This window comes from Cyphomyrmex costatus, unplaced genomic scaffold (genome assembly GCF_001594065.2).
Source record: "Cyphomyrmex costatus isolate MS0001 unplaced genomic scaffold, Ccosl1.0 scaffold61, whole genome shotgun sequence".
Taxonomy (NCBI): Eukaryota; Metazoa; Arthropoda; class Insecta; order Hymenoptera; family Formicidae; genus Cyphomyrmex; species Cyphomyrmex costatus.
Genome location: NW_017280167.1, coordinates 1,736,156 through 1,750,381, shown reverse-complemented (window position 1 = coordinate 1,750,381; position 14,226 = coordinate 1,736,156). Strand labels below are relative to the sequence as shown.

The 14,226-nt window shown below is 33.2% G+C and overlaps 1 protein-coding gene across 1 annotated transcript; it reads left to right on the top strand.

Annotated features, from left to right (window-relative positions):
- Positions 1–2,768: 2,768 nt before the first annotated feature.
- Positions 2,769–3,549, top strand: LOC108779726 (E3 ubiquitin-protein ligase RNF181). The gene is made up of 2 exons (XM_018547189.1): positions 2,769–3,274; positions 3,415–3,549. The coding sequence occupies exons 1-2, from the start codon at positions 2,969–2,971 to the stop codon at positions 3,547–3,549; spliced, it is 441 nt and encodes a 146-aa protein (XP_018402691.1). The 5' UTR covers positions 2,769–2,968.
- The last annotated feature ends 10,677 nt before the right edge of the window (positions 3,550–14,226 follow it).

Below are 14,226 nucleotides of genomic sequence, written 5' to 3'. Positions count from 1 at the left end.
AAAAATATTAGATACAAAAAGTCGCCTTGACCGAAAATGAAATTTTTCACTCAAATCTGTTTATCTCATTTATTAATTCTCACTTAATATTATTGGTAATTTTATCTATCAATTTTGACTTAATATTGTTTAAATATTGCAATCTATTGCAACATTAATTTGTCAAATATGATATCTGATTACGATAATGATAAATGCATAGTGAGACATAAACATATGGTTGTATTAATATAATATTTAGCACAAGATAATTAATTTAATAAATTTATATTAGAAATCATAATAGAAATATAAGAATAAAATCATTACATAGAATTAATTAATGACAATAACCGTGTAATAAAATCTTCGGTTGTTGTGTAGGGGAGATTAAAGTCAAAAGTAACACGGCTAAGTCATAACTTACATAAAAACAATAATATAAGAACAAGATACAAAAGCAATAATATAGAATAATCAATCAAATACGAGAAAATTTAGGTCATAATATATTTAAAAAAGCATTTAATAATCTAATAAAATCGTATACATACATATCGGTTCATAGAGCCTTTTTCAATTTAATAATAACGGTGATTAATATATAGACAAATAAAAATTATTAATTTTTTAAACATACATAACTTGCAAGCAAATAATATTAACAATAAAAAGCCAATAGTCAAACAAAATCTTGTCAAATTATAAAATAATTGTGGAACGTAATCTTTTATATCCAACAATAAATATATACAATAAAGCGTTAAGTCGTAAAATCCATAATAACAATTATCAATCACATTAAGTCAATATTTTTGAACAAAAAGAGAGGTTCAATTTTGATGAACAATTTCGTAGTAAAAAGTACTATCGTTGTGAAAAGTACTATCAAAAATAAATTTATAACTTTACAACTTTTTTTGTCTGTTATTATTGGCGAATCTCAAGGATAACTGTGATGTATACGATTTTAGAATATTAAATGTTTTTTAAACATATTAAATCTAAAACTGCTCGTATTTAATTTTTTATTCTATATTATTATTTTACAATTAGCAAGAGTTCTGTATTTTGTTTAAAGTACAAAATTATAAGAAAAAGTTAGAAGTTTATAATTATTTAAAATTTAAATTACAAATTTCTATCTGTTTCTTACGTTCATATGTTTCTTTATCATATTTTATTTACAATATCTTCTTATGTAAATGTTATATAATCTAACCCATTAATTTTTTATTCCACTCTCCCTTATTTAAATAAATAATTAGCGATAATATGTTTCTGTTTGCGAAATTATATTCTTATATATTCTACCAATATATAAAGAGAATTAATATTGAATAAATTTATATTTCTTACATATATTAAACATATATTATACATTATATTATATATTTGTCAAAATAAAAGTGTGTTTAAAATATTTAAAACAATTTATGTGATACATTCGATTTCGTATCAAATATTATACTATATTATTATCATCGATTGACGATTACTTATATTAATCAACGTTGTAAATTACAGATTTATAAAATCAAGAAAAAATATTAAAATCAAGAAAAAAAAATTAAATTAACTGTGAATGTAATTTAAATTTTTAATATTTATTACTTCCAATTATTACATAACGTTCAATAAAGTATACTTACTGGATACGATATTCACACATATATACATATAATGAATTTATAATAAAATATTTCGTGAAGAAGGTAGTTTTGCTTGGAGCAATAAAGTGGTACTAATTGACAGACATCTAGATAGGTTTAGAGAAGCTTAATATTGGCTGAGATACAATTAATATAATGGAAAACAGGGAACAGAGAATAAGAATTTCAACCTATCAAGAATCATATACTATGGAATACAGTTTCTGATAGGTTAAAAATTTTATTCTTTGTTCTCTGTTTCTTATTCCCTACTCCTTTGATTGTGCGTAGCTTTGAGAGTAAACGTGCGTTTTAGATGGAACTGCCGCGTTGTTACAAGCGCCTCTATGTGCACATTGAACTACGTCCATAGATATTTTCGTCGGGTAACAGTCTTCGGTTTTGTTCTGTGTTACGTTTGGTTTTATTCTGTGCTATATTCATATATATTTATTATAATATATAACAATGCATTATAAAAATAATAACTAAGGAATAAAATAACTTAAGCTATAAAAAACGCAGCAGATAGGACTAAATATAATGTCAGTGCTTATATATTTATTATAGAAAAATATATAAGCAGTGATCTAACTATTTAAACTTTATGTTTTTGATTAAATATTATTGCAATAAAAACTTTGACTAAATTTAATACATTGAGAGAAAAAAATTGTTGCAAATATGTAATATATTGTTTTAACTTGTAGTTAATTTTTTAGAGCTATATATATGTTTATAGTTGTTTCAACCAATGCAAATATAATAAATTATGCTGTCAATAATACACTCATACTGCTTAAAAATCTTTAGTTTGTTCCTTTTTTAAATTAAAAAATATGTTCCTTTTTTCAATAACACTCTTCAGTTATATTCTTTTTTACAACAAAACACATACACATCAAATCACTTTAATATCTATTCATTTAAAAAATATAATATATCAATTTACGGTCGGTACAAAAATTAGTTAGTTTAAAAAATATAACATTGATTTTTGCTTAAGATTAATATTGCGATGTAGTTACGGTAACGTCCGTTTCGACTTTTAGTTGAGCGAATGCTTTCTAACATCTCTTTATTCTGTGCTCCAGATTGTGATTGCCCGTTTTCACATGACTCGAGCCTCGAGGTTTTTGACAGACACGCACTGGCAATACAGTTGCGTAGAGTTGTGCAGTGATAGCTCTATCTACATGTTACAAGATATCCACAAAACGATGATTTGATTGTTAATATCAAAGATAAAAGTGGAATTATTGTACATTGTGAACGTTATATGTAATCGATTTTATCGTTTCATTTGTGAAGCAGACTTTTGTAGTAATTGCGACGACATGTCTGATTATTTCGCGGAGATGGGCTGGACGCCTCTGAATGACGGAGAAGCGCCGAATCATTTAATTCAAATGGCACGATTCCTGCGGGATTTTGGCATGTGGGACTTGGTCGGGCAAGATACAGAACTTCCACCGCCAGCGTCGAAGGACGCTCTGGCTAATTTGCCTGAAATTAAAATTGAATCCAGTGAAAATAAACAGTGCCCCGTTTGCCTGAAAGAATTCGAGACAGGCAGTAAAGCAAAATCGATGCCTTGTCAGCATGTATTTCACCAAGAATGTATAATACCATGGTTAGAAAAGGTAGGATCGATTGAGTGAACATGCACAAAAATAATACAAATTGCGTCGCATTGTTAAAAATAATAATTACAATCAGAATTGTAATACATAAAGCACATTTAATTGTTACGTATTAAATATTTACAATTCTGTATTTTCAGACTAACTCGTGTCCACTCTGTCGATACGAATTGCCAACAGATGATGAAGACTACGAAATGTACAGGAAAGAAAAGAAACGAGCGGTAGAAAGAGAGAAGGACTTGGAATCATTGCATAATTCTATGTTTACGTAATAAATGTGTGATATTTATTAAAAAATTATCTTTTACTTTATATTATATATACCTAAGTTAAAAAATATCATTATTGAAAATGTTCATATTCTCATTAGCTAGAGTCTCAAATTGTAGTAACTAGAAAGCTAGTTAGCGATTGTATAATTATTATGTTATATATCGATAAGACTTATATATTTATTTATAAAAAAAAATGTATCTCGTAATCAAAAAATATGTAAAAAAAATATATAAAGCATATATTTTGTATAATATATGATTTGGAGCACAAGGTATCGTGCGCTTTTCGTTTGTGCTGGAAAAAAATGTGATTGAATAAAAAGACATGAATTATTAATAGGAAATAATGTTTATTATACAGTGTACATATTAACTTCATTTATTTTTATTTCTGTTATAAATTTTATATTAATAATTGTATTATGTTTTTTTGCCGAGCGACGAATGCCTTGATCAGTGTGCGCTTAGACTATAACAATCTCCGTAAAAAGTATAGAAACTTCTGATTTTTATTTTGTTCGTTTGGTTTACTCTTTTATTCCTCTTTCTCTCCCTCTCTCCGATTTCTTCTTCTTTCACGCTATTTCTCATTCTTTCTCTTTCTCTCCATTTCTTTCTCTCCCTCTCTTTCTCTCATTTCTCTCGTTCGCTCGCTCATTCTCTCACTCTCTCTCGCTTTCGCTCTGTCTCTTTCTCACCGAAACACGATCGCTATGAACCATATCACCAAAGAGAATTGCCAAAATATGTTGCGCTGAAAACGGCATAATCGTTCGGCATATATAAATAATATTACTCGAAGTTAAAGTAATTGGCGGTTTATTCATTATCCTTTTTTTTTTCACTTTCGTTCACTCAAATCGGTGACGACATTCCGAAAAAAAAAAACGACGCACCGCCGCCGTCGCGCCCACGTGGTTGCGACCCTTTCGTAGTTTTTTCCCCCCTTTCCCACTTCCCTCCCCCCTCGCAATACTTCACCCTAGAGGGGGTTAGTATGTTATCAATTATTTATATATAATATGCGTAATAATAATATAAATAATGTCGTTAATATATCTATGATGATTACCGTTTTTTAATGATAAACTATCTTGAATGATACATTTCTCTGCTAATGACCATGTCCGTAATAGCTAGTTATGTAATCTGTATGCGAGCTTCAAGTGGGATAAGGTACGTCGTACAGAACTTTCGGCTCGGCATTCACATAAGATAAAACGAACGGTGAAACAAATCGTTAAAGTTACGTTCGAATACGGGAACACGTCCGTGGCGCGTAAATGCAAACGTCGGGAGACCCTTTTCCGTCCATCGATACATGGTTTCAGATTCGACACGACGTCGTCTCAGAATCCATTTTCGTCGATTTAACGTAATATATCATCTCAACAGAAATATATATGAAGGACAGATTTATATAGATCAATGATATTTAACGTTTTCTTTTCTTTTTATCATAAACTTGCCCATTTCGTATCTCATGATTTTTGACGAAATGTAGATATCCACGACGTTCGCTAAAAAATATTAGTCCTTTATATACGTCCCCGTGTTCTACCATGATATAGAAATGTACGACGTAAATTTTTTTCATGTCACTTATAGACTTCTCGTCGAACGCGTGGATTATTCCATTTTCTCGCTTGCATCAAATGTATGTATCTAGCTTCCTAACGTAAGTGTTAAGTGTAATTACTTTTATTTTTTTTATATAATGCATTAGCTTCTTTTTCTCGTTATAATAATAATCGTCATTCCATAATAATCATAATCAATAACCATAATAATAGCAATAATAATAATATTAACCATCATCATCGTCGCGATCATAAGTCCCGATGATGCTGTTAATTCGTCCATATCGATATATATATATTTATATGTATATATATATATGTATATTATATATATTATATTTTATATTACACGTTCCTTATGAAAATAATAATTCAAAATGGCATATCTTCCGTTCGCTATTCCCATTCCTGCATCGCGCCCCTCGCGCCTCCATCCCTCGTTCACCTTCTCGTATTCTACTTCTCGCCCTCGATAAAGTGACTTTATAAATAACTATTTATTCTATAGGCGTCGGCAGAATTTCTCGACATTTCGCTGTGCGGTAAATAGTCCGTCATAATTTGCAATACATGCCTTTTCTAATGTATTTATTCTTCGTAAATGTCTATACACGTCACATTGCAATTCTCGTTTCGACGAAAAATTCTGCCGTTGAGAGCTTCAGCGAATCTTCGGAGATATCGATCGAACGCAAGCGCTCGTTCCTCTTTCACTCTTCGCTATAAAATTACAACTTCATCCTCGCGGCATTCAATGCCACCGGCACTGCGATATCCTCGTGTAGCAATACGAACTTATATCGGAATGTCTTTCAATTCATTTCACGTACCATCATGTGTGATATCGTACTCTTGCATGTAGTTACTTTCTAGGCTCATTTTCGTATATAATATATATTACATGTCAATGGAGCTTACGATTCTCAATCTTAAGAATAATTGAGTTTCAAGAAAAATGCACGGACAAAAATACTGCTAATCTAACGCTAAATGTTGCACTCTAGCATCTCTGATAGTTACATATTATTCGTTCGTATGTAGCATGGTGGTACAATCCGATATAATGGCAATGTACAATATCTCTGATAATCGGCAATTTATAGCAGTGTCGGCGACATCATGTTTTTTTTAACACTGACAGAGGAACGTACTTTCGGTGTAACATCTTTCGTTTCTCCGCAACACCCGCAAGCCATTGTACATACTTTTCTCTCTCTCTCTCTCTCTCTTATTTCCTCTCTAAACGCATACATGCTACTAGTAATATTATTATCACGCGTGGTCTCATTGTTCTGCGCGCCACTCTAAGCTCAACACGCTGATATGCTAATAACGCTCAGTCACATCTTGCGCAACTACCATTTTATCGATTATTTTGATCTACATGGCATCGGTCGTTTATCTTTTCGGCATACGCTCGCAACCGAATCGAATTTGTTAAATTTTGCGAACGGTTGTCGTCTTTCCACACGCATGTTTTGTGAAGTTTCACTTTTTTTTTTTACGTCCGATCCAGTCGTCCGATTTTACAATTCATCACGAAATAATTATAATAATCGCCATTGGCCGGATATTAATATTATTATATTTGTAATAATAATTTGCAGTAATAGCGACAGTAGCATTGATAATAATAATAGTAATTAAACAATAATAATCTTAATGGTAATAGCAATAAATCAACCAACGTCTATTTACTCAATCAACTCGTAAATTTTTCACACTCGTTTATAACGCATTACCGTCAAATATTAATATTATTTCACTCGTAATAAATAATTGTTGTAATGCGTTCATAGCATTGCTAACTAGAAAACTACTTCCTTCTTTAACATATCCCGTTTTGTACCAGAATACATTATTGTATTAAAATAAAAAAACTAATCTATATGTATATAGTTGCGTGTATAAAACTTATAAAGGCATCTTTTTTTATGCCTTGCCGTAAACGTCGTCAAAACAGCCGAATAATAAAATAATAATATATTTCGACTAGAAACAATTAAGCTATTAATGCACATTCCCTGCATTATCATTGGCGAGAATTATTCTTAAACGATAAAAATAAAAAACCCAACATGGATTTAATTCGGGAGCGTGCCCAGTGTTCTCGCGCTACTTCTTTCTCACCTTCTTCTTTTTTTTTGTTTTTCTCTTTACGCCGTATTACGCGTTTCGGTCCGATTTGTCATCTGATTTGAAGATGCGAGCGTAGCGATCGTAAATTATTTCAATTATTATTCCGTGGGGCACGGTCTCTCTTTCTCTCTCATTTCGAGGGTCATACCTGCGAGGGCGAGATTCATCATGAAGGGGAAAAGGGGCGATGCACCGCCATCATCAAGCGCCTGGCCTGCTCTGTGCGAACGTTTTATTATTTTCATACACTATATCATAGTTAATACTTCCGCTAGGACATTACGTGTGCACCGGCATGTACGTACACCCTGTGCTATGTTGTAGTTTTCCTATGTACAGATATCTTCTTCCGACTTACTGTGACGAGTATCGTGGCGCGTTCTCGGGATGGTCGAAAGACCTTAATTTTTTTCATTCACTTCCGGTTTCAATTGTCGGCATGTACGGCTGATTTCAATCACGCTTATTTACGCTTTCGACGATCCCGATCGCCCCGAAAGTCGCCCCGAGTCTGATCGAGGAAAAACTCGTACTGTTATGTCGGGGTTTGATTATACTACGCAACGTTCTCGGGCCCCAAGCGCGAAAGTGCGAAACTCGGGGCCGCCGATTACAAAATTTTATTGTATGCCACGCCGAAATCAACAATAAAACTGATCTCATCCCTTACGACCTGCATATCTTTCTCCCTCAAGGCTCAACGATACTTATCGTGTTGCGCCCAAGTGTGCGTATGTATATGTGTACATGTGTATGAGTTATGCGTATCAAATTTATGTTTTAGTTCATGTGTGTATGTGTTTGTGTATATATGTGTGCATGTATACTCGTGTCTATATGCTAATCGCGTACTTCTTCTTTTTTATATATACTCGACTCTCACCCGCGCCTTTTCCCGTCGACTCTCAATTTCGCTTCCCTATATTCAATATGTAAAAATATACAGGTTAGGTATTATATAGTCGTAAGTACAGTTAAAAAATTCTACACTTTTAGTCTCGAGTACGGGATGCAGTCGGATCGCCCTCAGAATGATCTATGGCGGTCGAAAGCAAATCCAAATCCGAGAACGCAAGTGAAACGCCATCGTAACTCGAAATCGTCGATCGGACATGCCGCGTGTAAGGAGAGTGTGTAACGAAGAATAAACGCAGTTGCGAACGCCTGTTTCCTCTCTTTGTCAAGCACAATAAAAAATAAAAAGGGAATATGTATATATAAGTATCAATAGTATATCACGCATCTTCACGTTTCGTCTGGATAAAGCACCGACCGTAATCACGTAAGACCGCACTCTTTTTTCACACCGACCGCCGCACAATATATTAGCAGTTCCTTTGCACTTTCGTAAAGATACCTAAACTATATGTATATATATTTTTTTTTGTTTATATAGCAATTATTTAAAGATTTGCTTGCGCGCAGATGTACCGATACGAACGACATTCCCTCTTCTTCTTCTTCTTCTTTACTTAATGGCTCCCGCCTCCAAATAATAGGTAGGTCGATACGGCCAGATCACGTCACAAATGAAAAACGTATTAAAAATGTCGGATGATGCAATGCCCGCAGGAATGGCGTTGCTCGACCGGTATCTGGGCGCCTGCGTCTACGACGTCGTCACGAACGACATTCTCTCGAATGGACTTAAATACGACGTGTCTTGACTAGAAATCACTAAAAAAAAATCCGCGCGCCCTTCTCATCTCTATCCCCCCCAATTCTGACTAGATCTGCAGACTTTTAAGTCGTAATTGCACTGTTTCCGAAATTCTTGCAAGCGAACGTTAAAGTCAGTCTCGCGGTGCGAATGACGCGCGCACCGTCGTGATTTCGTACAATTAGACTCCTATAACAAACGGCAATTGCCGAATCAATCGTTGCCCATCGCTGTTGAATCTTGACAATAGCTGCGTTCAGCAGAAAAAGCAGCTTTGTAGTTGTAAAATTCCTTAATATACTTGGTTTATGCTATAAACTAATGATATTAAAAATTTTACAACAGTTGCAAAGCTGCTTTTTCTGGTTGAACGCAGCCAAGTGATAAACGATTAACGCGTGTAAGGAATCGTTATACATTTTTTTCGCGTTGTCTATTTGGAAATTATTTATACATCGTCGTAGTTAAATATTTATTAAAAATTAAAAATGATATAAAAAATTAAAGTATCAGTAAGTGAAAGAAGAAATTTAAATGTTAGAATTAGAATTCCAGACATTCGTTTATATATTTAAGATAAATATCAAATATGTATAATTTATTTAGTACGACAAATTATTTTAACGTGTAACATTTAGTTTACTTGAGCACTTGCTATCAAGCTTTTTAAAACACGTAGACAGATAAACGATTCATTGGAACGCTTATTGATATTTGAAAAATATTATTCTCCTCATACAATTTGGGCCTAAAACAATTTTTTAGCAATGGGCAACTTGCCATGGTTGGTGCAACTGCTGTTGGTTCGCTTATTACGGAGTCATTTAACAAGTATAGTATTCGCAACAGTATATATAACATCTCAAGTAAACAGCAAAAGCGCATTGTTACGAGAAATGCAGGACTATAAGCCAACGTAATAAATATGATCAGTATAAATATAATCAAGCAAATAAATAATCGCGACAAACAATTACTGCACTAAATGTACGGTTTCATTAAAAATTCGACTCGACTAGAGATACCTTTAAGCCCCGAAACACAATAGGTATAGTAGCCTTAAGTCTTGAAGAATTAATCAATCACAATCGAATGTGAGAAGAATATTCGACTATGATTGTTCAATTTTTTAAGATTTAAGATGTATACCTATTGTTTTGGGACTGAGACTCGATAGAGTAATCGCGCGACCGTAACATCGTAATCGGTTCAAGGACAGTTTCGAGGATAAATACGTTTATTAAAATCGTAGGATCACAGCATTGCGGCATGCTTTAGCATCGATCATGGGAATTGTTTTAACGACTGGAAAGTACGCGTATCATATACATTTAGATCACCGCCGACCAACGTCGCCCGAAATCGCAATGAAGAATTAAGCGCGAGATTATAAGGAGGAAACTCATCTTTCGTCGCGTCGATTTATTTCTGTCGGACATGCAAAACTTCGTACTTCTCTTCCGCGCGACTCCCGTCAGTTTACATTAAGATTGTTGAAATTCGCGTTTCTGGTATGTAAAAAATGCATTCGTAGTGAATGCGCGAGCTTGAAAATGACTCATAAAATCATTTTATATTTTATTTAACATAATGTTAATTTTGCTCTTACAAATTTATCTTATTATTTCTTCATAAGAAAAAATGCTACCATAAGGATTGACTTTTACAAATTGTTAAAATAAATAAATACAAACTTCTTACCGCGTAAAATGAATTTCTTAAAAAAAAATTTGTTGTGTCATCTTTTTTTTATGATTATACTCTCATTTGTAATTTTTACAGAAATACTGTGTACAAAAATACCAATTTAATATCAAAAGTGATCAATTACTTACTTTGAGTATAAAATACTCAAAATAATTAATTACTATCTTTTTCAATAGTAAATTTCTATAAGGGGATGTCTTTCGGAAAAAGAATATCAATCACTTTCTAAATTCTTGAGTAGCATCTCACTCTAAAGAGTGAACATTAAGCCGGTCTCGAAAAAGAGAGTGGCTGAATTTTTAATCTCTAAGAGTAAGATTTTATTCTTCAGAGTGAGATTCACTCCAAAAGGTTTAAAAAAAACATTAGCGTTGATTCCGGTGATTTTACTGCAATTTGTGTGAATGATGACTGAATAACTCAAAATTTTCGACGAGAAGACAAAAAGTATTATCAATTGAAAAATTTTAACCACGGTATCATTTCGAAAGCGCGTTGTATTTTATTTTGTCGGTTGTTCGCGTGTTATCATACCGGCATCTCGTGCGAAAGAGGCCACTTGTTAGCCAACTGTTGCATTCCGAGCAGGCGCCGAAGTAGTGCATTATAATTTCCCCCATCCCAACCTAGGATTTGTTCTCTGAGTTTTGCCCCTTGCGTCTCAACTGGCGAAGAAAAAATATCAATTGCAATTCTATTTGCGATTAAGTTACGCTCTTGCTTTGGACGACAAATTACTTCAACGGAATTAAATGGAGAAGTTAAAGGGAAATTCGATCGTAAAATGTATGGTGACACGAACGAGTGTATATCGTGCCGCGAGGGAAAATATGAGAACGCTGTTCGTGTCAAGCTTCAAAGAGCATCGATGTGACAACATTATCTCGCTGTTCGCGCACGACGCGACGTGTGCTCGGAACGGCGATAAATTTGGAAGAATCGATGTTGGCACAATTATTCTTTACCCTCCACGCTAATCGAAACGAGACCTCGAACAAAAAATTGAAACTACATTACTCATGCTGGCTAGCAAGTCCTTGTTAAAATTGATAAAGTTTGCGATCTTACAAGTCATTGATGACGAATAGAAATTCGAGGCGTTTTATTCTCGCGCGTTACCTACTAAGTAAGTGTCATTAGCATAACGTCGGGAGAAGAACTATCCTTATCCGCAGTTAATTCAAGCGCGATAGAGAAAAAAAATTTCGCTTTTCACAAAAATTTTGACTTTTAGATTTTTCGTCCCTGATAATGCAACTTCTTAACAGTTGCCGATTAATTCTAATTTTACGTATTATTTTCGACATGTGTGTACCACACGTAGCAGCGGATGTTCAATGGACTGTGGAAAAATGACATTTTCAAGTCATCGATCAGTTTTCAGTAGATCTGATCTTTGACATATGGAATCACGAAAAATGTGATGATTGATAAATAAACGTTTTTGCTCAATTGAAAAAAAAGAGAGAGAGAGAGAGAGAGAGAGAATCTCCACCTACGTCCATCGGACTTCCGGTTTCTGCTACGCGTAAGATACATATATGCTATATCATTACGTACGATAAAAGTGTGGACAATGGCGCGCTATAATTGTAATAATAATTGCATAAAGATTTTAGAATTAGGACGAGAAGAATATATTCGAATTCTGGACTTTGTATCGATTGACGGGAATCCCCGGGACAGTCGACGTTCGAATGCGACGACTCGAGGCTTCGTCACTCGCGTTCACCATCCTCCGTTTCCTCCTTTTAAAGATCCGTCGTAACTCGAGTGCCTTGTGTCGCGTACGCGAGTGTTTTCCTATTATATTCTACATGTGGTGCTAGATGTAAGAACTCTTATGTCTTCTCTCGATTTAAATTTAATTTTAGAGTCGACTTTCAATCATTATATTATATATATTATATATATATATATAGTATGTATATAATATATGTTAAATTATGACCTTACGCGCTACGAGATTAAAGTTAAAAACTTATCTTTTGGCGATTAATTAATTATTTAAAATATGTTTTGTCTGTAAGAGTAACCCTTTAACATTATGTCTCCCTTCGCTCACTCTGTCATATTCTTCACTTCGCTTTCGTTCAATATACACGCGTTACGTCGCATACACGCACATCCACTTGCTCTCCTTTTCTGCAGCAGCGCGCTTTGTCATTCTGCCGATTTTATACACTTATTTTTCAGTACTTTTGAGTTCTTTTAGATAAACGTATTGTTCATATATCTCGAAAGTGTACTATTTATATATATGTACAAACTCGTGATACACACACACATACATACATATACACATGTATATATAATATATATAAGTATGCGTATCGAGTATACAAGAGATAACGACATGCTTCCAGTATTGACTCGCGTGACGTGTATAAATTCTGACTTTGGACGCGAGACAGACATTATAGTGCATTTAGTTCTAATAAGTACGCGATATAATCATATAATCATTACGTACGTATATATCCTTTCCCTTATATACTTAAGATGGCTCGCTATATAAAACTACGCTATATATACGAATCTTTTCAAATCGCTAGTCAGCATCTTGTAAGAGCTACCACAAACCCTACTTGCATCTTTATATACGCGTTTCTCCCTCTAATATCCGTGATTTTCCTCTTTTCAGTATGTTCTGTATATCCTCTAACGTAAAGATCTATAACGATTTTTTACGGTCAATTCGTGACACATGACTTCATCATTGTTTATAACTATTCCGTAAAGCTCGTTCAGTCGATGTATGTTTCGAAAATATTTAAGATTAAATAAAAATATAAATTATTTTTAAATAGAACCGTAGAATATTATTACGCTTTGTCTATGATTATATCTGTTTTCGTATTGATTACTAATTATTATTGATCATACTAAATTTTTATTAAAAATTAAGATCTTTTCTTTATACGTGTGATCTTGATAAATTTTGTCGGTCCTCTATCTTTACATTAATATTGAACGTGATAAATAAATATCTTATCATCGCCACGAATCGACGTTTTTACTACATGTAATATTTCGTTCTGATCTTCTGACTCTCACATACTATAGAGCATTTTAATAATAATCATAAGATATATTGATGGCGTTTCGATTATGCTTTGAAATTCGAATAATTTTAACTCTGGGAGAGTAACTAAAATTCGAGAAGTTAATTAAAGAGTTGGACGAATATTCTAAGATAATGGAAAAGTTTCACAGTGATTACAAAAATTGTTATTGAACTTTAATAATTTTTTTCTATAATTTTGAAAACCTATTATTTATTTAACAATCGTGAAAACTCACATTGTATAAGAATATCGATAAAAGGATATATAAAATTCTATTATCGATATATTTTGCAAAATAAATATAACTCACGAATCTACTGCTTTCTTCACTGTAACTGTCTCAACCATATTTTCTCAAATTTATATCCAAGAGAACAAACAAATAAATTCTTTGATGAAAATGCGGCAATGTATACAAGCGGTATAGAAGCAAGTGGAATAAAGGGAGAGTATGTATTTTAAAGACGTCAGATCGAAAGCTAGAAGAATAACTCCCAATCACCCAGCGAATGCGAGGAGT

Bases quoted from the DNA above. Each gene is read 5' to 3' on its own strand.
- LOC108779726 (XM_018547189.1), top strand. From the start codon at position 2,969: ATGTCTGATTATTTCGCGGAGATGGGCTGGACGCCTCTGAATGACGGA. The intron at 3,275-3,414 runs GTAGGATCGATT...CTGTATTTTCAG, and splicing joins TAATACCATGGTTAGAAAAG to ACTAACTCGTGTCCACTCTG.